The following is a 24,031-nucleotide window of genomic DNA, read 5'->3' as shown; positions in this document are numbered from 1 at the left end:
TTCTACAAATGAGACTAGACAAAGTCAGTCCTCTGCTACATATGTGCTGGGAGTCATGGACAAGTTCATGTATGCTCTCTATTTGGTGACTTTATCTCTGGTAACCCTGAGGGGTCTGGCTAAGTCGATACTGTTGTTCTCCCTATAAGGTTGTAACCTCCTTCAGCTTCATCAGTCCTTCCTCTAACTCTTCTACAGGGGTCCTCAACCTCAATCCAATGGTTAGCTGTAAGTATTTACATTTGTCTCAGTCAGCTGCTGGTAAAAACTCTCAGAGGACAGCTATGCTAAGTTCCTGTCTGCAAGCACAACATGGCTTCAGTAATAGTGTCAGGGTTTGGTGTCTGTGCATGGGATAGATCCCATATTTGGCTTGTCACTGGATATCCTTTCCTTTAGTCTCTGCTCCCCTTTTGTCTCTGGCTTTCCTTTAGACAGGATCCAGTTTGGGTCAAAAATTTTGAAGATGGGCTGTTGGCTCCATGCCTTAACTGGGAGCCTTGTCTATCTATTGAAGGTGGTTGCTTCAGATTCTACCTTCCCACTGTTGGGCATTTTAGCTAAAGTCATCTCCATTGAGTCCTGGGAGCCTTTCACATCCCAGGAATCTGGGACTTTCTAGAGGTTCCCTGTCCCCCAACTCCATGCCACGCTGCTGCATATTTCCATTCATTCTCCTGACCTTCTGGGTTTTTTCCTGTCTCCCCCCCCATGGCTGATTTTGTAGACTTTTCCCCAACCTTTTCCCTTTTCCCACCCAGATCTCCGCACTCTCTACCTTCTATGATGATTTTGTTCCCCCTTATTAATGGGATTGAAATATCCACACTTGAGCCTTTCTTCTTTTTCAGATTTCTACGGTAGTTTATGTTTAAATGAAAAATTACTGAATCAGTGAAAACTAGACATGAGAATACCAGCTTCTTGCAGTTGTTTGTGTGGTGTAAATAAGATCATATATAGATAGATCTAGATGATGATATAGATATAGATGATGATATAAATATAGATGATGATATAGATATAGATGATATAGATATAGATAGATATAGACATATATACACACAAAACCTATTATGTCTTTTGGTCATTCTAAACTATGACAAAATTTGATTCTATTCATTTGCCTTTGTATTTATTATTTTATTTATTTACATTTTAAATGTTGTCCCCTTTCACAGTCTTCCTTCTGCAACCCCCTGTCCCTTCCTCCTCTTCTTTGCCTCTAAGAATGTACTCTCCCATCCACCCACACATTCCCACCTCACCCTTCTAGCATCCCCTTTGGCTGGGGAAACAGGCTTCCACAAGACTAAGTGCCAGCCCTCCCATTGATGCCAGATAAGGCAATTCATTTTTATATATGCAGCTGGAACCATGGACCCACCCATGTGTACTCTTTAGTTGGTAGTTTAGTCCCTGAGAACTCTGAGGGGTTCAGTTAGTTAATATTGTTGTTCTTCCTATGGGGTTGTAATCCCTTCAGCTCCTTCAGTCCTTCCCTGTCTCTTCCATTGGGGTCACTGGGCTCTGTCCAATGGTTGGCTGTCAAGATCTGCATCTGTCTTAGTCAAGCGCTGGCATAGCCTCTCAGAGGGCAGCCAACTGAAGGCCATTATAAGTATCAAGTTTTCTGACCTTTAGTGTCATGTTCTTTGGCTTGAAAGAAACCAAGAGCTGGTTTTTATAACATTACGACTGAGAACACAAGCATGAAGCATGATGGAAATTCCAAGGCTGAAGCATTGATAACTAACTTCAAAAGAAACTCCATGTCTTTCTATCCAGTCAATCCATGATGGGTATTTTCCATTACTTAATACCTACTCTGTGACAAGGACAGTGAAAAACTATGGAATAATTAAAACAAATGATATTACAGTTTATATCATAAAATATCTCATATTACAGAAATGTTCATGTTATATAATGCCATATATGGAGCAGCTCATAATTTTACCTAGGAATATAGGCAGGGGGTTTTCATTGAACTTGTTAAGTTTTTGCTTTTGTTTTTTTTCTTGTTTGTTTGTTGTTTTTAATATATGATGTTAAGAGGATTAAATAGCATTTTGAGTGTATAATCCTCAAAATGTTAATTGGCAATGTTAACAAGATTCCTTTAACCTTGATTTTCTCTATTATGCAGTGAAGTTACCAATAATAATGGTAATATTTCAAAGAGTTGATAAAAAGATAGAGTCTAGCTCTTTTTTACCTAGAAACTTGTATAATGCTGATGACTACTCCTTACATCAAATATTTTATTGAATTATTTGCAGTAGGCACACATTATAAATATCCTCTGTGTGGTTATAATGGGCAACTGATACTAAGAAATCCAAAGACAATGCAAATAATGCTTTTAGTATGGAAATTAGCACAAATTACAATAAATTAATATATTTTTGTCAGTATTGATACTATTGCTTGTGTTTTTGCATTATTTTATTTTATAAGTATTATAGCAGATTATCAATGCTGTTACTATAAAATAAACTTTTTGCCGGCAAGATTTTGTATAACATCCATTTCATTCTGTTTTACTCTTTATTATTTCTTTTAATTTTATTTATCTTTAATTACCTCTAGTTATTTTCTGTCAGTGTTTTCTAATATTTACAGTGAAGAGCAATATATTTCTTTAAAAATATGATTCAATGCATTGTATTTATTTTAATTGTAATTATGCTATCATTTAGATCAAAATATCTTATGACCTTTGGTATCTGTGGGGTATTTAGAAATATTTCATTTTATTTAAAGTGGTCAAGAGAACTTCTGATTTTTTTGCTACTTATTTCTGGCTAATTTTTTTTGTAGTTTAGAAAAATTTTATGGTTTCTATGTTTTGAAGTAAAACAATGTCTTTATTTTTTCATTTTTTAACTGGATATTTTATTTATTTACATTTGAGATGTCATCCCCTTTCCCCATTTCCACTCCTTAGAAACACCCTATCCCATCACCCTCCTCATTTTGCTTTTATACCATTTTAATTACATGCAAGTATTAAGGTCAGTTCTAGGTTGAGGAACTAGCACTACAATAGATTCAAACAATGTCTTTAATACTCAGCATATAGTTAAGGTTTATAGATTATAATAATTTGTGTTTTTTAAATCTTCTGTATCTTTTGATTTTCAGTTGCTTTCTCAGCTGAGGGAAAAATGTACTCAAATATATGGATCATTCTTTTTCATTGTTTTGGAAATTTCACCCATGCATATGGTACATTTTGATTAAATCCACCCTATCCCTCCCTCCAATTTATCAATATCCCCAAACCACTTTTTTGTCCTTTACTTTTTTATATTTTAAGGTCACCAAAGAATTTCAATTAGTGTTGACTGTATGTTCATGGGTGTAGAAAAATCTGCTGGAGAATGAGTAGACTCTTAGGGATAACATTTCTAAGGAAAACTATTTCTTTAGCACATAGTATCAATCAGTTGTTAATAGTACCTGAGGTAGAGGTAGTATTTATGACACGTTCCCATTCATGCTGAGATTTTTTGTAGTTTGATCTTCTACAGGTCTTGTAGATACAGTTCCACCTACTCCAAGTTCATGTCTCCAATGATGCTTTCATGCTGAAAGATATTATTTTGTTACAAATAACTATTTCCTTTATAGTGCCTATGCTCAATCTATGAGCTCTACTCTTACCTCCTATGAGTACTCCATTTTAAACACACATGTGTAAAGTTTCAAGTCTAGTATCCACATATAAGAGAGATCATGGATTTGTGTTTCTTTGTCTGAATCATCCCATTCAAAATGATTATTTCCAGTTGTATCCATTTATCTGCAAATTTCATAATTTGTTTTCTTTTATATCTGAATAATATTCATATATATATGTATATATACACACAAAATTGAACATTATCAATATACCTTCCTAGTTGTGAATCAACTCATGAATAGATAATGTATAATATATAATATATGTATATATTATATATACACACATATATATACATATATATGTGTGTAATATATATATATATATATATATATATATATATATATATATATATATATTAGTGTTCAAAGTCGATTTTTTTTCTTTCCTGGTGAATCAAAGCCTCCATTTTTATAGAAAGTTTTATTGTTTCTGATAATGGTCCTTGAACTTAAAATTAATTTTTTTCTTATGTGGCACATTAACTACTGTAGATTTTCTGCCTATTAATGTTAGCATGCCTTATATTTTTCCTTTTCTTTTAAACCTTTTTGTTCCTTATTGCTAAAAATATGACCTTTGATTTAGTGCATATTTTTTCATATATTTTGATATGGGTTGTTGATATTTCATACAGTTCTTGATATGACTTGATTTATATCTGGTATTTATCTTGTGGTTAAACTTGTTCATTTTATTTTTTTTCTCTCTTTTCTTATAGTCATTTGGGTTTTGTGAATCTATTTCAATTAATATATATTTCTGTTCTCCAAATTCAAATGTTCTTTATGCTATTATAATAAATTTATTTATACACATATAAAATGTAAAATTTATATGACACTTCATTTTATAATTTATATTTATTTATACTTATAAATTAAATATTTTAAATATTTTTCATTACTCTATGTTTACATGATTTAATCTCAATACCTTTTTAGCATTTGAAGGTCTTTTTTAGTAAGTATGAACGTCTATACTAGTTTTCAAGTTTTACCTTTAAAAACTATTTTCTTTCTTTTGTTTCTCTAGGACTTTTATTTTCTCTTTTATACTATATAGAATTCTTGAATCTCTGTTTTATTTGAAATTTGCAACTCTATAACTGAGGACATGACGTATTGATTAAAATAACTGAATATTTGGTTGCATATCCCTAGTACTCCTCTAAGAATCTGAATGTACCTCCAGGCATGCCTATATAGCTCAGCATTGTCTGGTTCAGAAATGGATGACTGGAGATACCAACCTACATCTGAGTTCAATGAGAGACCTTGACTCAATGATAAGAAAGCAGAAAATTATAGAGTTTACCCAACATCCTCCTTTGGCTTCCACATGCTTGTACAGTGTGAGCATATACCATATACATGCACAAAAATCTGTTATTCCATTTCGGATTGACACTTATTTTTAGGATAAAATTTATCTATGTCTGACTGGTTTTTGATCTGTTAATATTCATGGTTTTGTTTCTGTCTTCCACTGCTTTTCACTTACTTTTCAACTGTTTTGTAAAGATTTGCTGAGGTATATCTTATATTTTTCTCACTAGGTATTTACAATCATGTTTGGATCGTTTAGCTTGATATATGTTTTTAGTTTTGAAAGTTTCTGTCCTACATATTTATATAGAAATGTATTTCAGGTATTATATTAAGACCACTGCATTTTTATCCTTCATGTACATAATTACATGGATATTGCATCTTTGGGCAAATCCTTATCTATCCCTAACATTCTTTTGTCTTTTTTCTGTTATTTTCTTTTCTTAGAATTTTAGTATAAAATTTTAGCAATGATTTCTCTTCTAGAACACTATTCTTGATTTTTACTTTGTATAATCTACTAAGTAGTTCATGAAATATGTCTTTACTGTTGCCAAGATTTTATACTTCAAGATTAGAATGCTTTAGTCAACTTAATTTTACTTTTACCTCTTAAGCTCTGTTAAACTGTCAAAATCTTTGAGCTACAATTGTGTCCTCAGCGTGTAGCTGAAGATTCTGATTCAAGTCAGAACACCTCCTATAGGGTGAAAATGGCAAAGAATGTTGGGCTTACTTCAATATTTTCCCTTGTCTTTGAGATATTGGCCTTTTAAGTTTGGACAGTTTTGTTTGTTCTGTAATTATTTTAGTCAGTTCACTTCATTTATTTAAATTGTTTATTTATAGTCTATGGTTATTTTTGTAATAGTTATATAAAACAAGCTTTTCAATCATATTGAAAAATGGAAATCTTGGACATGTCCATATTTCGTGATTTTTAAAAGTAGCCTTCATTACCATATTGTTCCCTCCTTTTTCTGTATATGTAAACATAAAACTGTCAAATGTATATTCAACCCAAAATGGTTCTCACTTCAAATCCCATGACAACTGCATTATGCTGCCTATTAAATTTAAGAAAATAGAATTTTAATTTTGGGGGTATATTTATCTTATTTTATGTATCTGGTGATTTAGTTGCATGTATTTCTATTTACCACCTTTGTTCCTGATGCCAATAGAGCCAGAAGAATATGTTGGATCCCTTAGAACTATAATGCCATCAGTTAAATCCAGGCTTCATGGGGGAGCAGCCAGTGCTCTTAACCACTGAACAGTGTCCTCAGCTCCAAACTACTTTGTTTTGAATAAATACATTTGATTATTTTTCTTTTATGCCATAAATATTTTCTATATAACTTCTTAAAATATTAAATTCATTTAGGTCCCATAGAATCTTTATATCTGTTTGACTTTCTCAAGAAATATTTGAGGACACATTTCTTGAACAAAGAATTAAACAGACAAAAACTAACCAGTAACTACCCATTTGAATTAAACTTTATAACTGAAAAAAAAGTATTGTCATTTGGTAATTCAGACAAAGATTTGTCAGATAATTTTTCTCATCCTATTTCAAAATGCATAGTAAATTTTGTACATGTAACCAGGAAGCTAATTAAGTGGTTTAAAATTAGTTTGTTTATTCATTTTTTATTTAAAAATATCTACATTAATTTCACTCAGGTTTCATTCCTGGTTAAATTAATCACATGATTATTTATATTAGTTTGAGCATTCAGATGCAACCTTGGTGAAAAAGTAGGTTGCAATGTGCCATTATAGTACACACCTTTAATTCCAGCACTCCAGGGGGTGGTTGGAAAGATGGGCATAGCTCTGTGACTTTGAGGCTAGCTTGGTCTACATAGAGAGCTCTATGACAGGAAGAACTACATAGAGAGACCCTGTCTCAAAATTATAGCAACAAAAAAACATGGTAGCTGAAAGACCATACAGTATATATCTAAGAATAAACATAACTATTCATAAGGAAATTTGTTTCATATCTTTTTTAGTTTTAAATCTAGTTGACTATCTTAAGATATATTAGGCCTTTACATTTATTTCCCTGCATTTCTGCATTACCTCTATATCCCATTTCACTTCTATTTTCACCTTAGGCTATAGATAAAGCAAGTGATTGGATGCAGAGTAAATGGCAGTCATGGATAATTTAATCCTGTGAAGAGATTGGACCATGGAATTGAACCCATAATTAGATACTTCTATTCCTCTATTTCTGACCAGAAACTAACCCAACTCTTGTAGGGATGGTCATCTAATTAAAATTGTTTAGCATATTTCTACTTAGATCAACAAAAATAGGAACAAGACACCTTGTTTCAACAGCAGGACCATACAAACAACCTCTGGCATTCAATGAGGTGACAAAAATCCCATCTAGATCAAGTATACTTCTAGGTGTAGTTGGCGAAATAATAAAACTGACTTCTGTAAAATGTGGGCATATTTCATGATTGTTAATTACATTGCTATGACTAGAATTAAAAGCAGCGTGTAACAAAAATAAAGAATATTAACAATATTTTGAGTAATTTTATTATAAAAAGAAAGATATGATTGGGAAGTGCTAACAGATTGAAATAGTTGCATGTTAGATACCATTTTTAAAGTTTTAGCTTTAGTATTTCCTATATTTTTTCTTTATTTGATGATAGAAAAATTATAGAGAAAGGAAAATATAAGACATGGTATTCCTGAGCACTACATAGGTCAAGAGTTGAGTATAGTAAGAAATAAACTCTCAGAACTTCTTTGAGCATCTCATACCTTCAATATGTCCTTTGACTGAGTTGTGTTAGTCCAAATTTTAAAATATCCTCTGATATGACAAATTCTTACCATTACTGTTGCCATTGTCTTCACCAAAATTGTAATTATCTTTCCCCCAATTTAATGTAATATCCTATCCTAAGTAGTTTCTCTGGAAACTACTTAATATTTTTATGCTTCTTGCATAAAAATGAACCATGATTTACCTTAATAATAGAAAGGAAACATGATATCATAGTAAGTCCTATGCCAATTCAAGGAGCAGTCATAAATAGGTAAAAAGTGTAATTAAAGTTGGTTTATGCTTTGTGAGGCAACTGTGAAGGCAACAGCAAGTTCAGAAAGTTATTGCTTTGAGTCTGTATGCTAGGTCATAGAATCTTGGAAGGTAATGGAGAAATAGAAAACTGAGGAGTCTGTAATAGTAATATTCAGAAGGTGATGAGATTAGAATTCACTAGACACACCTGGGACCCACAGAGACACTAATTCAACAATAGCACATGGACCAAATCCACTTAGGAATATCCACAAATCAGTTAAAGGCTCTTACATTTTAGACAAAATACAAAAGGATCTGCATCAAAGCCAGTCAGAAAATTTCTAGAACACCTGCAATCTATTTCTTCTCTTTAGTTCATTATTGAAAAATAAATATGAAACTCTCAGCATTTAGGTTCTCCTTGACAAACAAAATAGATATTAACACACTATTCAGTAATTTTGGTGCAAAAAAAAAGCACTCTAAAGGGCAGGGGTTTTTTTCTTGTATATACACACTGACAGGAAATCACCACAAAAAGATGGATGCTTGTATTAGCATAAATATCACTAGCATAATCCCTCCTTCTTACTCCATTGGAACAAACAAGAGAAAAACTCTAACCTTTGACTTCTTGTGGGAAGGATGAGACGTCACAATTTGGTTTGTAGGACCAACTTGCAAGACTTCTGTTTTGTCTATCAGAGATTTGATTAGACTGACTTAACTAACACATTTTAACTGGATTCCGGTTGGTGACAACAAAGGAAAGCAAGGAGTCTTTCTGATAATCCAAAGGATCTAAAAATATAGCACCAAGTGACTAGGGTAGCTTAACAGCCCCTCTTTGGAAGAAAGGTTATTTGGGCAACTGCTAAATAGTCTCAATTTTAGATAGATTGTTCAAAGGATCAATTTCTGCATCCACAAATATGAGGACTTCATGAAACTCAAAATAATTAAGAGTCTTATGACTTCCATCAGATGCTGGAAAATTAAGTATGAACTGTTAGGGTTACTTCAAGGTAGTAACTTAGAGTTGGAGGTGGGAGGGAAATGTAGAGGAGAAAATATAAATGAGTTAAAAAGAAATTATCCTATAACCAAAATGGCAATACTCATACAAAATACCACATGCTAAAATATGAAATTTCTATTACCAGAAATGAGTTATATCTTGTGGACTTATCAGCTGGTGAGGTCTATAAGCCCTCAAACATCATGTACTACTGCCAATTTATGGGTTACCCTCTATAACATGATTGTAAGAGCCAATTGCTGAAAACTTTATACACTTGAGTACAGAACATTAGAGACCATTGCAAGTAGGAGGCAAAGGGTAAGTAAGGAGTGAAGGCAGTGAATGACTACAAGAAAATAGTGTTTTCTGGACATGATCAAACATTCGCATGTATGAACTCATAATAATTATGACATCATGTACAAACCTTATGTAAAAGTAAGTTCAAACCAGACAAAATCTCAGCATGGAAAGGGGAGAGTTAGGCATGAAATCACAACCCTAGCTAAAGATCTATAGGCAATTGATAGCTGCTGGAAGAGGAATAGTCATTTTCTTTAAGCCTATTCCCTCTGGTAAAGAGGTCATACTTTAGTGAAGGCACACATGCAACAATATAGGGATTGTACAAATTGAAATTGATTGATAAGGAAACAAACAAAAAGTAATGACACAAAGTTAGGTGGGTAGGAAAGTTGGACAGGATCTGAGACTTAGACAGAGGAGTAAATAAAGCACAAAATTTAAAAATAAATTTAAACTTTAAAAATGATCATTAATTTGTATAGTAAATAAAGTAGATCCTATGTTAAAATTATTGAGACTTTGGATGGCCCCTCCTTCAGTTTCTGTCCCATGTTTTGTCTCCATATATGCTCCCATGAGTATATTGTTACCCCTTCTAAGAAGGGCCAAAGCATCCACACTTTGGTCTTCCTTGTTCATGAGTTTAATGTGGTCTGTGGGTTATATCTTGGATATTGCGAGCTTTGGGGCTAATATCCAAAGAATCAGTGAGTACATACCATGTGTGTTCTTTTGTGATTGGGTTACCTCTCTCAAGATGACATTTTCTAGTTCCATCCATTTACCTAAGAATTTTTCAAATTTATTGTTTTTAATAGTTGAGTAATATTCCATTGTGTACATGTACCACATTTTCTGTATCCATTCCTCTGGTGAAGGACATCTGGTTCTTTCCAGCTTCTGGCCATTAGAATGGGTATCCATCCCTTGTGCAGTCACCAAAGGTAGACACTGATGTGGATGTCAGGAAGTGCATGCTGATAGGAGCCTGATATAGCTATGTCTTTAGAGGTCTGCCAGAGCCTGAAATATACAGAGTTGGAAGCTCACAGCTAACCATTGAGCTGATCATGGGGTTCCCAATGAAGGAGTAAGAGAGAAGACTGAAAGAGCTGAAAGGGTTTGCAGCCCCATGAGGAGAGCAACAATACCAACCAACCAGAGCTCCCAGGGTCTAAACCACCAGCCTGGGAGCACAAAGGGACGGACCCATGGCTCCAGCTGTATATGTAGAGGAGGATGACAGTGTCAGGCATAGGTGGGTAATAGAATCCTTGGTCCAGTGAAGGCTGGATGCCCCAATGTGGGGGAAATCGTGGGTGAGGAGATGGGAGTGGGCAGGTGGGTGGGGGTATATCCTCATAGAAGCAGGAGGAGGGAGGATAAGACAGGGGGTTCCTGATTGGGGAGGGAGAAAGAAGATTATATCTGAAATGTAAATAAAATATCCAGTAAAAAATTATTAAGACTTATAAAATAATGAGAAAGTTATTGGCTTTGTGCCTTCAAAAACATAGTGTTGTTAAAATGCTCCTAATAATAATGAGAATTCTACAAAAAATTTTAGAGTAATAGTTATTTACTTCAAAAACCCCACTCCTGGGTATTATATCCAATAAATAAAACAGTCTCATTTATATATATATATATGCATTCCTATATTAACTTAAGTATTACAATGTATAATCAAACTAATCAACTTTATACATATGGGTAAACAACTAAAGCATGATGTGTACAGTCATGGGGATATTTTCATTCTTAAAGTAAGATAATGAGATCCTGTAGTCTGGTACAATACAGATGAACCTGAAAGACATTATAAAGAGTGAGGTGAGTCAGACCTTGAAGGACAAAATACTCTACATATAATTTGTTACCAAAGTAAATCACTTATAGAAGTAGATAGTAGTATACTAATGGCTGTGGGCTTCAAGGAGAGATAAAATTGTATTTGCTGCTAAGTTCACATTGAGTTATATTTATGTAAGATGCAATACATTCTTGAAATTTGTCATTTAACAATATCCATGTAGTTAACAATATATGATTTAAAATGTTATAGGCTGCCAGATCTCAAATTCTATGTTCTAATTTTATGTTTTTTGATTAGGTAATACATTTAAATACATGTAAGTAAAGATAAATTTGAATATTCTTCTGATATTGAAGAATCATACAGAAAGCAAAAATTGCTTGAAATTGAAAAAAAATATGCCTACATACACCAACACTAGCGTTATAGGTGTATGTATATGACAACATTATTTTTTGAAGGGAGTACTTCAAAAAGGATATGGTGAAAGTATGTGAAAAAAGTTGTGGGCATTTAATTTATAATTAAAAGTATATAATATTCATTTATTATATATTTAAATTTATATGTATATATGAAAACCATGTGATATTTGATATACATAGTATAACAACAATAAGAAAGATATTAAGATGGCTTTGTGGGTAAAGATACTTGCTTCCATCCCTGATGACCTGAGTTCAAACCCTGGGATCCACATAGTGGAAGGAGAAAACTTATGCATGCAATTTGTTTTCTGACTTCTAAATGCACATCATTTCATAAGCCTACAACACCCACCTACCTCCCACATACACATTCAACTAAATGTAGTAATATTTAAATGACAGTAAATGTAAAAAATATGTAAAGTAAAAATTCAATGTATGCAAAATGATCTTGGTTGTCTTCTATTATAAACAATTTATTTTTTTTAATTATAACATTTTTATTTATTTAGTTTGTGCTTATGTGAATTGATGTATACCTGTGGAGGTCAGAAAACACATTTCTAGAGTTGGTTCTCTCCTCCCATGCTGTGGGTCTTGGGAATCTAACATTGTCTTTTGTCCTTGGTGTCAGGTATCTTTACTTGCTGAGCCATTTCTTTAGTCATGTATTTTGTTTTTCACTGTGTTACCTGATTCCTGAGTTATTCTTGCCTCCCTTAGGATGGGTCTTAAGTAGGGATAGTCATTGGTTGGACATACTCTCAATCTCTGTTCTATCTTAAACACTGCACATCTTGTAGGCAGGACAAATTTTGGGTAGAAGGTTTTGTGGGTGGGTTGGTATCTGCATCTCCATGAAAGTCCCACCTGGCTGCATGAGGTGGCTACATCAACTGCTATATCCCCCACTGATAGGATCACTCCCATAAACTCTAGGGAGTCTACTTGGTTCCAGGTCTCCAACTCTTCCCAGAGATGCCCCCCCCCACCAACTTCCCTGTTTTCTTCCAGTCCTCTCACCTCTTTCCTCAACTAATCCTCACATGAGTTCTATTCCTGACCCAGGTCCCTCCATCCATCTACCTCCAATGTCTATTTCATTTTCCCTTCTGAGTGGATTCAAACTTCTTCCCTTGATCCCTCCCTGTTCCTTAACTTCTATGGGTCTTTGGATTGCAGCATGGTTCTTTGGTACTTTATGGCTACTATCCACTGCTCAGTGAGTTCATATCATGAATGTCTTTCTGGTCTGCATTAACCTCACACCGAATAATATTTTCTAGTTTCATCCATTTGAGAGAGAGCCAACCATGACACTATTAATGATACTCTGTTATGCTTGCAGACAGAAGCCTAGCATGTCTGTCTTCTGAAAGACATCATCAATCAGCTGATGGAAACAAATACAGAGAGACTCAAGGTGAAGCTCAGGAGGTCTTGTGGAAGAGTGAGAGGAAGGATTGAGGGAGTCAGAGGGGTCAAGGACACCACAAGAAGACCTACAGAGTCAGCTAACCTGGGGCCCCTGGGGCTCATCGAGATTGAACCACCAAGCAAAGTCATGCATAGGCTCAAGCCTAGGCCCCCTATAAATATGTAGCAGTTGTGCAGCAATGGCTTCCATGTGGGTCTCCTACCAATTGGTGTAGCAGCCGACTCTAACTCTGTTGCTTACCTTTGGATTCCTTTCCCCTAGCCAGGCTGCCTTGTCTAACTTTAGTGAGAGAGCATGCACCTAGTACTGCTGCAATTTGATATGCTAGGGAAGGTTGGTACCCATGGGAGGCCTTCCCTTCTCAGAGAAGAGGATGGGGTGTGATCATGAGAATAAGAGGAGAGAAGGAAGAAGTCTGTTATCTGGATGTAACATGAATAAATAAATTAAGAAAGAAAAAAGTTATTTTTGCGAACTAACTTACATGTGTATGTAAGTATGTAGTAGTAAGTATGTAAGTATGTAGTAAGTATGTAAGTAGTAAGTATGTAGTAGAAAACAATTTACAGAACCAGTTGTTAAAAATAGAGTTCATTTATAGAGACTTCAGTTCTTCACGAACTGCTTCCAGTGTTCTACCAGTTGTTTGTTCTTGTATATTTATGTTTTCACATAGAGAAAATTCTATAAATTATAAAATAATCTTAGACATACAATATTTCATTATACTTCTCATGTTCATGCATATACTGTATGAAGCAACAATATTCCTAGACATATTACAGCTTACCAATTAGTGAGTGATCTGTGGATAGTTAATAAGCTGTCACCATGCCCAATCACCAATCATGTAACATCACAGACTTATGGATGTTAAAAAACAAATGACACAGCAAAAGTATTCATAGCATTTTTATGAAAGGCCCATGGGTTTATTTTCAAACTTGTGTATACATTTTTGGGTTTTGGTGAAGGTTTTTTATGTTTTTTACAGTATCTTTTGTAAATTTTATTTCACAATATCTAGTATCACTTCAAAATCAGAAAATATTTCATGTTGATGTTTGGTCTTTTGCTATGTATTGTAATGTTAAATATTGCCCTCCAAAGCCTGGATGCCCCCAATGATGGGAGAATTTACATGTAGATCTAAGTTACACTATGTGACCTTGCCCCAGATTATAAATGCCTACAGCCTATAGCTGGACAGAATTGAGATAAGCAGGGCATGGGGTTCCCACACTTGGCTTCTGAGAAGAAAGATGAGAGGGAGAGAGAAGGAAGATGTCATAAGTTAGGTGAGTCATGAAAGTATGGCAATGAGGGCTGGACAATTGAAGTTAAGAGCAGCTCAGACTAAACATGGCAAATTATAATTTGGGGTTAATGATGGGGAAATAAATTCTAATAGCACAGAAGGTAGATATCTGCCCAGCAATAGTGCTGATTAAGGCTTATTTTAATAATAAAAGTAGTGTGTCTTTTTTCTGGAAACTGAATGATCAGAGGCAGGGTAGAAGCCCCCTACTGAGATTGCATAATTTTGACAACATATTATACTTCCATAAATACAAAATAAAGAGATATAAAGTACTTTAAGAACACAGTTTTTTCTAAATCTGTTAAGAATAAATCTGAATATGAATCCACTTATCAACCTGTCCTATTCTTAGCATAAATGAGCACATTTTGTTACCTGTATTTATAAATTTTGAAAATAGTACAGATGAAGAAGGGAGAATTTTAACCATTGCTATAAAAATCATAAAGGGCCCAGCAATCTCTTTCACGCTGTATGAAAGAGGCAACAAGAAAAATAGACAGAGTTCCTTTAGTTGTTATATTTTAAAGAAAAGTAATAGCAAGTTACTAAGAAAGACTGGTGATTAAACCAGAAACCAGGGGACATCTTAACAACTAAATTGGTTCTATTATTCCTGGCAATCATCAGGGTTGACAGATGTCATAGCTATATTACCCACATAGCCCTAAAGTAACTGGGCTTTCTTCCCAAAGACAGTTTGATATCCCAGCCATCTGACTATAGTAGAGGTGTTTAATAGGACCCAGAATGAGAAACCTTAGCAATAGTGTGATCAACTCCAACAATAATCCACATGTTTCTAGCATTAGAATTTTGTGTTTTGTCCGTAACAATGCACTCTCAAGTGTTTTGGTGTGCTTATGAGGTGATTTAGAGAGAAGCTGTTGGGGAAGCCATTATTTCTTTTTAAAATCTTTCTATCTTACTATGTTGGTTTGTGTTTTATATACTAGCTCTCAACGAGTTCATTCCCAGTTGTTTTTTTTAACTCAAAAGATAATAATCATATCCATTTAGATTTCAATTGAGCTTTGAGTTTAATAGAATTAAGTTCACACTAATCAAACATAACCACTAAGGTTCAAAGTGATTAATTTAATAAATGAAGTATAATATAAAAGGAGCAACAAAATAGAATAACCTGTAGATTACAGTAATGCCTTCTGAAAGGTTTATGAGGCATTAATCTCATTTAGATATTAATTGTGGGTAGTAATGTATAAATGACTTAAATTTACTCTTTCATTGCTTTGTCACCTAATTATAACACATATCAGTTTATGAAACTAAGCACATCTTTTCACTGATTTTTACAAGGTCAGTTGTAGTAACAATGTCTGTAGCCTAACATGTATTCAGTAAATGTTTGATAAGTTAACACTTAGAAAACAGCAACAATTGTACTATAATTTATAATCTCTGCATCTTTACATAAGCACATTTAGTAAGCTAATTTTAAATTGATTTTTAAAGATATAATATTTACTTTATTTTTGGGATTGTTTTGCCAGTGTGCTTGCAAGTAAACCAGGTATATGCAAATCTTTGGGTGCCATAGAGGGCCTTCTGTCTCCTGGAACTAGAGTGACAGATGGTCAAGAGCCTCTGTTTGTGCTGTGAACTGAATCAGGGTTCTCTACAAGACCAACTGGTACTTTTAACTACTGAGCCCTCTCTCTAGTTCCTGCTTTTAATTAATTTCTAACTTTTAACCTCCTCTGGATGGTCACCTTATTTTATTAACTAGATCACAAAAAAATCTATGTGAAATATGTGTCCCCAGTGTCTATCCTATGGATTCTACTACTATGTTTTGAATGGCTTTTGAGTAAGCCAATAAACCTATGCTAACATCATTGGCGACATGTCACAGATACAAAACATGTTGAGGTGGCTTAAAATATGTGTAAGTCATTAAAGTATGTGAAAATAAGATGAGAATGGAACAAGAAAATATATGAATGGAAATTGTTGGATCCTTGATTTTCTAAAGGTAAATTGTTACCTGTAAGTAAGTAAGTAAGTAAGTAAGTAAGATAATAAATAAGTAAGTTCGTAAGATTTTTAACCTCAAACTGGCATTGAGTAACAAAAAAATTGCATTTTAACACCAGATGCGAGGCTTTCTAGGTTATAATTGTCTTCAGTATAATGATTGGATTCAGAATAATTAATCACTCATATTCTTTATTATTTTTGTCAACCACCTTCTAAATTGAAGTTTTGCATATTAAGAGGCACACTTCTTTGAATATGAATAGTGATTCAGGGAAGGTGTTTAAACATAGAATTCCCTGGATACCAGGCAGATACAATAGAACAGCTACTCCAAGAAGGAGCTTTTTATATAATCCACTCAATTCTGACATTGAAACTGTTTACTGTGAATACATATTAAGTTTCATAGTAGAGACTAGGACTGTTTTCCTGATATGAGTTGTAATACTTCCGTTGTATCCAAAATAAATAAAACAATAGTATTTTCTTAACAAGTTGCTTTATAAATTCATCTATATAAAACAAAAATAAGGCAATTACTGTTGAGGTAAAAAAGAGTATGTTTAATAATTTTCTCCTTTTGGGACCATAAAAGGAAAAAGAAGGAAAAAAAGCCTCCTTTATTGTGTATAAAACCTTTTGCACTTTGACATAAGTCCTTCCAGCCAAACTTTTTTTTGATTGAAACAAACTTAAACCATATTCCATTTCACAAAAGCAAAATGTGCTGAACATGTGGCTTTTAAAATAGAAGCATGTGCATCAACTGTTCTACATGAAGATCCTTTCTGAGAAAAGTCTCTAGGGAAAGTTCATTACCCAAAGCCGGAGAGCACAGGAAAAGGGTGAAACAGAATGAGATCAAGCCTTCCCAAAGTGGATAGTCCAGACAGAGGCATAAGTGATATTTAATATGCACGCCCAAGGGCTCCTGTTGAGTGCCCTGTTTGGTAACCCGGATCAGGATGCTTGTTTAGTGGATAAAAGTGTAACTTTAGAAATTGGCAGGAACTCTTGTGCTTGGCCACCTGTATTCTCAGCCAGAGATGGTGGAAGGGGTTTTAAACAAGCACACATTTTAAACTTTTGCTTTCTTAAAACTTTCCAGTTTCAAAGGAGCCATTTATGAAACTGTAAGCTTAAGGATGCATAGACATCACACAGTGGGAATTATGATAAACTTCATATTTTATCTTTCCCTTGCTAAAATAATACTTTTATAAAGCTGTCAGTGTAAACCGAAGCAAAAGTATACATTATACTTGATGCAATAGCCTTGGTGAGTTGCCACATGAATAGATATCGTTGTTACAGGCTTCTGGCTATCAATAATACTATTTATATCTAAAGTAAATACAGTGAACTCTGAAAGTAGTCTGCAGAGTCAATCAACAGTGGATATTAGCACTTCAAGGAAGTCATCCCTTCCAGCCTCAAAAAAAAGAAAAAGAGATTGTGTTGTGAATTTTGACCTAAGAATATAATAACGTCTTCCTAGATCTCATTATTCTTTATGCCCATTTAAGGCCATCTGGGGCCTAGAATGATGAAAGACTAGTGTAAATTTATGACCCCCAGATCTAGCAATAGCCTTTTGAATATTAGGTTGGATTAGTAGATTTACTGCTAATCCAAACACTGTGGGCCAAATTCTGCCTGACACATCTGCACTGTGGGTCTCAGAAAATTGTAGCGAGTTGAGCTTTTGAAGGGCTGACAGCATTCTTTATGCTGCAGGCACAGGCTGCATGTATTCTGCCATCAGACAGCATTCTTTATGCTACAGGCACAGGCTGCATGCATTTTGCCATCAAGGGTAGTTCTTCAGATCTGCATTCCCTCTACATTTGCAGTGACAGCTTTCCACCCCCACTTCACAGTAATGGTCATTGTCAGCAAGAAGCTTAGACTAGTCATATGTTCCTTTCTCAACTGAACAGAAATTTAGCCAATTTTATGTGCACAGATATGCATGATTTTTAAAAACACTTACATTCCTGATGGTTGTTGAAAATATAGCTAAATCATGTTCAGCTCAGCGTCCTAGCAGCCATTAAGTGAGAAGACTTTTTAAAGTTTCAGACTGTTTCAAGTTATTGAGCCTATGATAGGAAAGGACCTGACATTGTATTACAATTGTATCAACTCTGATATAATAAGTTGCATTTTGTAATATAATATTGTTGAGGAATCAGAAAAGCAATCATGTCAGAAAAGATTAGGTAAAACACAGAATGATTAAAAGATTATATGGGTTATTTAAATTGGATAGAATTAATTCTACTATATGTAACCTAGTTTGTTACATATACATTTCTTAACAAATACAATTTACAATATTATTGATAACATTTGCATGCTTTGTATCCTCTACTATGCACTGTATTTTTTACACATATTAGGGCTTATCATATATAAAATTAATACTTCATATTTACATATTAACACATTTTTAATACTTGTGAGGCATAGTCTCATTGTATATCCCAGGGCTGGCATTACAGATATATATTTTCATGCCAGGCTAGAGATAAATATGATAGTTTTAAACCACAATTTTCTTGTTATGTTGATGTCTATGAAACTTGTGTGGGAAGTTAATGTTATATGGGATATTTTCCAAAATTGAAACATGTTAGTATTAATATATTCTTTAGAACATGTTTTTGATTTATACACAGTTCAAATGTTGCATGTGATATACTGAATAAAATAAAATGCAATTGGATCAGTCTTTAAAAAATCATTTGAACAGAGTTATTTTTAAATGTATAGTGTATCTCTATATGATGGTAGGAAATGTTTTAGAATGCTTTTGGAAAGATACTGAGAATGTAATTTAATCAAAATATACATAAAAACATATAAACTTTCAAATATTAACATGCATACAGAAGAGATTGCCAAAAGTTATGTCTTGTGGAAGCAACTTTGAATTTATTATATCCTTACTCTTTATGTAGTTTCTGTTTATGAAAGGTGTGATTGACACAAGAAAATTATTTTTTCTTTATTCCTTAATCATATTCACTTTTACTAGTAATCTATTATATTAAATGTAACATCCAATAAAGTAGATCTTATTATAGTAAGAAATGACTAACATTATTAAACATAAAATAAATCATATTTAAGTGTCCTCTATATTGTCTTTTGGAGAGACTTCACCATTTTGCATTTCTACCAACAGAATAAAAAAGCACCAGTATTTCCATATCTTGACTATGACAGTCAATATTTTAAAATTATTTTGTTGACAGCCATTTATCAGGTGCAATTTGATATAAAACTATAGTTTTGTTTTGTGCTTCCATGTGATATTAAACATTTTTCATATGCCTTTTGCTTTATGGTAAATTAAATAAGTCATCCAGAGAAAGACAAACACAATATGATTGTGCTTATGTGAGCTATATATGATAGACAAAGAATGAAAGTTAACTGTTTGCTGTCAGTGACTGACACTCCAAACTCTAGTCTATGGGCAAAAAAAGCTGTAGACATATGCTGTGAAGCACTGTAACCGTATGCAAAGAAATCTTACTATACATTTTAAAAGATTGATTGTGCTAATGTTCTTCTAAATTATAACATAAAATATGATTAATCTGTTCAACTTTTCATACATCTACCTAAGTAAAGTAAAAGCTGGTTTGAATAAGTACTAACAGTATTTTATTAATAAGTAGATAAATAGTACTTTGGTATTTTTAAAGCTGAGGAATATCAGCTTATATCAAATTCACAAAATATAAACATCCAGTGGTAATTAGTATTACTACTCCTCAGAGTTACTCATAAAACTTTATCTTTAATTTAAAATATTAAAATGTAAATGAATGTAAAATACAGAATGATAAACTAGGTCATTTTGGATACGTAGTACTGTTTGTATTCTTATTTTATTATTTTTAAATAATAGTTTACTGTTTGTTATATTTTTATTGATTAAAAACTATGTAATATATATTATGTTATATATTTATTATGGCTTTCATTAGAATATCTTAATTCTCTGACCATATATTGTCTGGATGATACAGACAATAACAACAGCCAATTCCATATTTATCACATGTTAGTTAAACCTTTTACAAATTATATTTAAGTGTGCATCCTTAATTTTTGTGAAATATTATTATATATCTTATGACCTGAATTTGGTAAAATATAAATTATAATTAAAGTTCAATAGGCTCTTTGAAGGTGTGCATATATGATATAACAAATATTCTATAAATATTTCATTTAGTACATTTTGGATATTTTGTGACAATACTTATCACTTAGTGATTTATAAATGATAGAAATATGTTTGCTGCAGTTCTAAATACTTGGAAGTATCACATCAAATTGACTGTATGCTCAGTATATAAAGAAGATCTGCTTTTTCTTTCTAAAACAGTACCCTGAATGCTGTCTTCAAATGGCAGAAGAGATAGAAAGGTAATTCCAAAAAGGACCCATCTGGTTCCCTGCAGCTCTTTTATGAGCTATTAATCCTGTTGAGGAAGAAGAGCCCTCATGTTCTAATCATCTCCTAAATTTACCAACTATTATTACTGTTGCATTGGGGATTATGTTTTAATAAAGATTTTTGGGGTAACACAAATGTTCAAACCTCCCAACCACCACTAGATAGTAACTTATATTTTTTAAATGTCAGTGATTGACTTTATAAATGTGGTATTTTCCCTACTTTGTTCAAACATAGAAAATATACTTGTAAAAGTAAATTCAGCAAAAACTATAAATTGAGGCATCTTGATCCCTATATCTGAACTTGTTTAATGCTTAAGTTGCATCAAACACCTAAATGTAAAACATGCTACTTTGAAACTACTAGAAGAAAATAATAAAACAATGCTAACACTTCAAGACATTAGATAATACAAGCAAAGATTTTCTTTATAGGAAACAAATAAAAACAGGTAAAAAATAAACAAGCTTTTGTTTTTTTTTCTATTACATTTTATAATAGCTGAAATTTGGAACCAGTTTAATAACCTATTTACAAATGAATGGATAAATTGCTGATTGTAAGCTAAGTCTATTGTAAAGTAATTACCAAACAAATGTATATTTATAGTGATATTATTTGTTAATTCTAATCACTGATTAATAACATTTGATTATGCCTTGCAGCTGGCAGGTCCAGATGAGAGGAGAGTGAAGTCCCAGTCCTGCTGGGTCTCTCCAGGGCTGAATAGGATGGTGAGTGTAGGCGGCCCAAAGAAACATACCCAGCCAGGAGTCTTGTGGAGCAGGAACTCAACTTTAATGTAACAACCTCTTGTTTATATAAACTCAGAGCTTAGGGATGAGGGGTTTTTGTAAGGGTGAGATGACATAAGGTGCAGGGAAGGGTGACAGAGGGTATGGAGTGACTGACATGGCCAATGGCAAAGCTCCACATCAGCAACAACTGAGCACAGGCAGGGCCAAATGGGTCCTTTTGAGTCACTCCGGAACAGAAGTGACTAAGACAGGTCTCAAAACTCGAGCCTGGCTTGAGTTTGTCCACAAGGCCGAAATCAGGGCCAAAATGGTGCCCATCAATTGTGTATCTAAGCTGGCCTCAAACTCACTCTGAAACTCAGGCTGGCCTCAGCCTGCTATATACTGGGAATATGGGGCTATGTCACCATATGTGCCTCAGTTATCTTCTGGATATTGTCAGTTTTTATATGTTAACCACTTCTGAGTTCATTTTTTAATGTAAACTTTATTGTGAAAAATTTCAAAATCCTTTCTTTCACATTTACACAAAATCATCTCTACTTGTTATCGATAGTCACCATGTCTAAGAAGGATCTCAGCTTTTCCCTATTGTTTGTTAGCATTTTTTACTTTGAGACACATCCTTCCCATTCATAATATTACTACTTTTATAACAAAAATGTTGAAGTTTATAAAATGCTCTTCTTCCATTAATTAAATACCAATACTGTGACTCTTGTCTTTTATTCTTGTAATATGTCATATGTATTGCTTTTTTCTGATTTTTAAAAATCTTGTCTGTTTCCCATGCTATCAATGTTTTATTAAGAAATTTGTTGGATAAATGCATGTGCTAAACATTCCTATAATGTTTTCAGTGTCTCCAGTTTTAAACTAAAGACTTTAACATAAGTTTGTACTGCTTTTTTTGCAGCTAAGACATTAGAATTTAATTTAATTCTCCTGTTGGTAGATATCCAATTTTGTCCTTACCATCTGTTGAAAAGGTTGTCTGCATTAGAGTGGATGTTTCTACCTTTGTGAAAAGTTATTTATCCATACCACATTGGTTTATCTTTCAGGTCTTATATTCCACTGGTTGAGCTGTCTATTTCTGGGCCATTACTATGCTATCATTATCACTATAGCTCTATACTACAGTTTGAGGTTATGTAGTGTGCTGCCTCTGGCTATGTTCTTTCTGGTTAGAATTGTTTTGTCTATATGTGGTATTTGAGTTTTCAGATTAATTTTACAATTAATATTATGTTTAGCACTATAGACAACACCAACTGAGTATATTTGATAGTATAGCCATATTCACAATATTAATTCTGTCACTCCAAGAACATGGATTCCATATAATAGTGAATTCTCTTCTTTTTTCTCCCTTTCTTTCCTCCTCTTCCTTTGCTCCCTCTTCATCTTCCTCTTATTTTTTCTTTGTGTGTGTGTCTTAAAGTTTTCTTTATGGAGATCCTTTCCCTTCTTTGTTAGGTTTATTTCAAATGAAGGTAGGACCTCAATATAAGCCCTGAATCCCTGAAATCTGATAGAGTAGAAAGTTTGGAACAGGCTTGAACTCATTGGCATAGGAAAACACATTCTGTACAACATGTGAATAGTGTGAACATTAAAATCAGTAATTAATAAATTGGAATTCATGAAACTAAAAAAATCTATATATTAAAAGATACCATCATTTGAGTGAAGAAACACCCTGAATTATGGAAAAAGTGTTAATTAGCCATATATTTGTCAAAAGTTTAGTATTTAGACTATATGAAGTACTTGAAAACCTAAACATCACAAAACCAGATGTTTTAGTCTTCCATAAAGATGATAATGTGATTTGTATGTCTATCTGTATGGTGTACTATATTTACTGATTTGTATATTTTAGCCAGCCTTGCATTGTTGAGATTAAACCAAATTGGACTGTGGTATAAAACATGTTTTTAAAGAACTAATTTTAAAAAATTATTTTTTTCTGTGTATGTATGTCTGTGTATCACTTATATGCCAGAAGCCTGCGGAGGCCAGATCACCTGAAACTAGGATTAAAAATTGTATAAGCCACCATGTAGAAGCTGGGAATTGAACTGGGTCTGTTGGAAGACTATCCAGTGCTCTTATGCACTGAATCATCCTTCCAATGCCAACTCCCCTCCCCTGCATGCACACACATCTTACATTTTAATCTAGTCATTTTAAAAAATCATTTCACTTGTAGTACTCACACCAAAGTTATGGATGGATTTTGCAATATCTTTATATTATTAAAGAATTCTGCATTGAGTCATTGCAGCTACTAGTATGTGGGTATGTTTGTGTTTGTATCTCTCTGTGTGCTGAGATATGTTTTCATGAATGCACTGTCAAAGAAAGGCAAAAGAGAAC

General features: G+C 33.4%; 1 protein-coding gene across 1 annotated transcript in view; it reads right to left on the bottom strand.

The window, feature by feature from the left end:
• Positions 1-10,991: 10,991 nt before the first annotated feature.
• LOC143435568 (uncharacterized) overlaps positions 10,992-24,031 on the bottom strand; it is a 38,583-nt gene continuing 25,543 nt past the window's right edge. The window contains exon 4 of the mRNA XM_076918741.1: positions 10,992-11,216. Coding sequence (XP_076774856.1) covers positions 11,169-11,216 — 48 coding nt within the window. The 3' untranslated portion in view covers positions 10,992-11,168. The remainder of the gene's footprint in view (positions 11,217-24,031) is intronic.

Source organism: Arvicanthis niloticus, chromosome X (assembly GCF_011762505.2).
Source record: "Arvicanthis niloticus isolate mArvNil1 chromosome X, mArvNil1.pat.X, whole genome shotgun sequence".
Classification (NCBI taxonomy): Eukaryota; Metazoa; Chordata; class Mammalia; order Rodentia; family Muridae; genus Arvicanthis; species Arvicanthis niloticus.
Note: the sequence above shows the minus strand (reverse complement) of the source record. Positions and strands in the feature narration are given on the sequence as shown.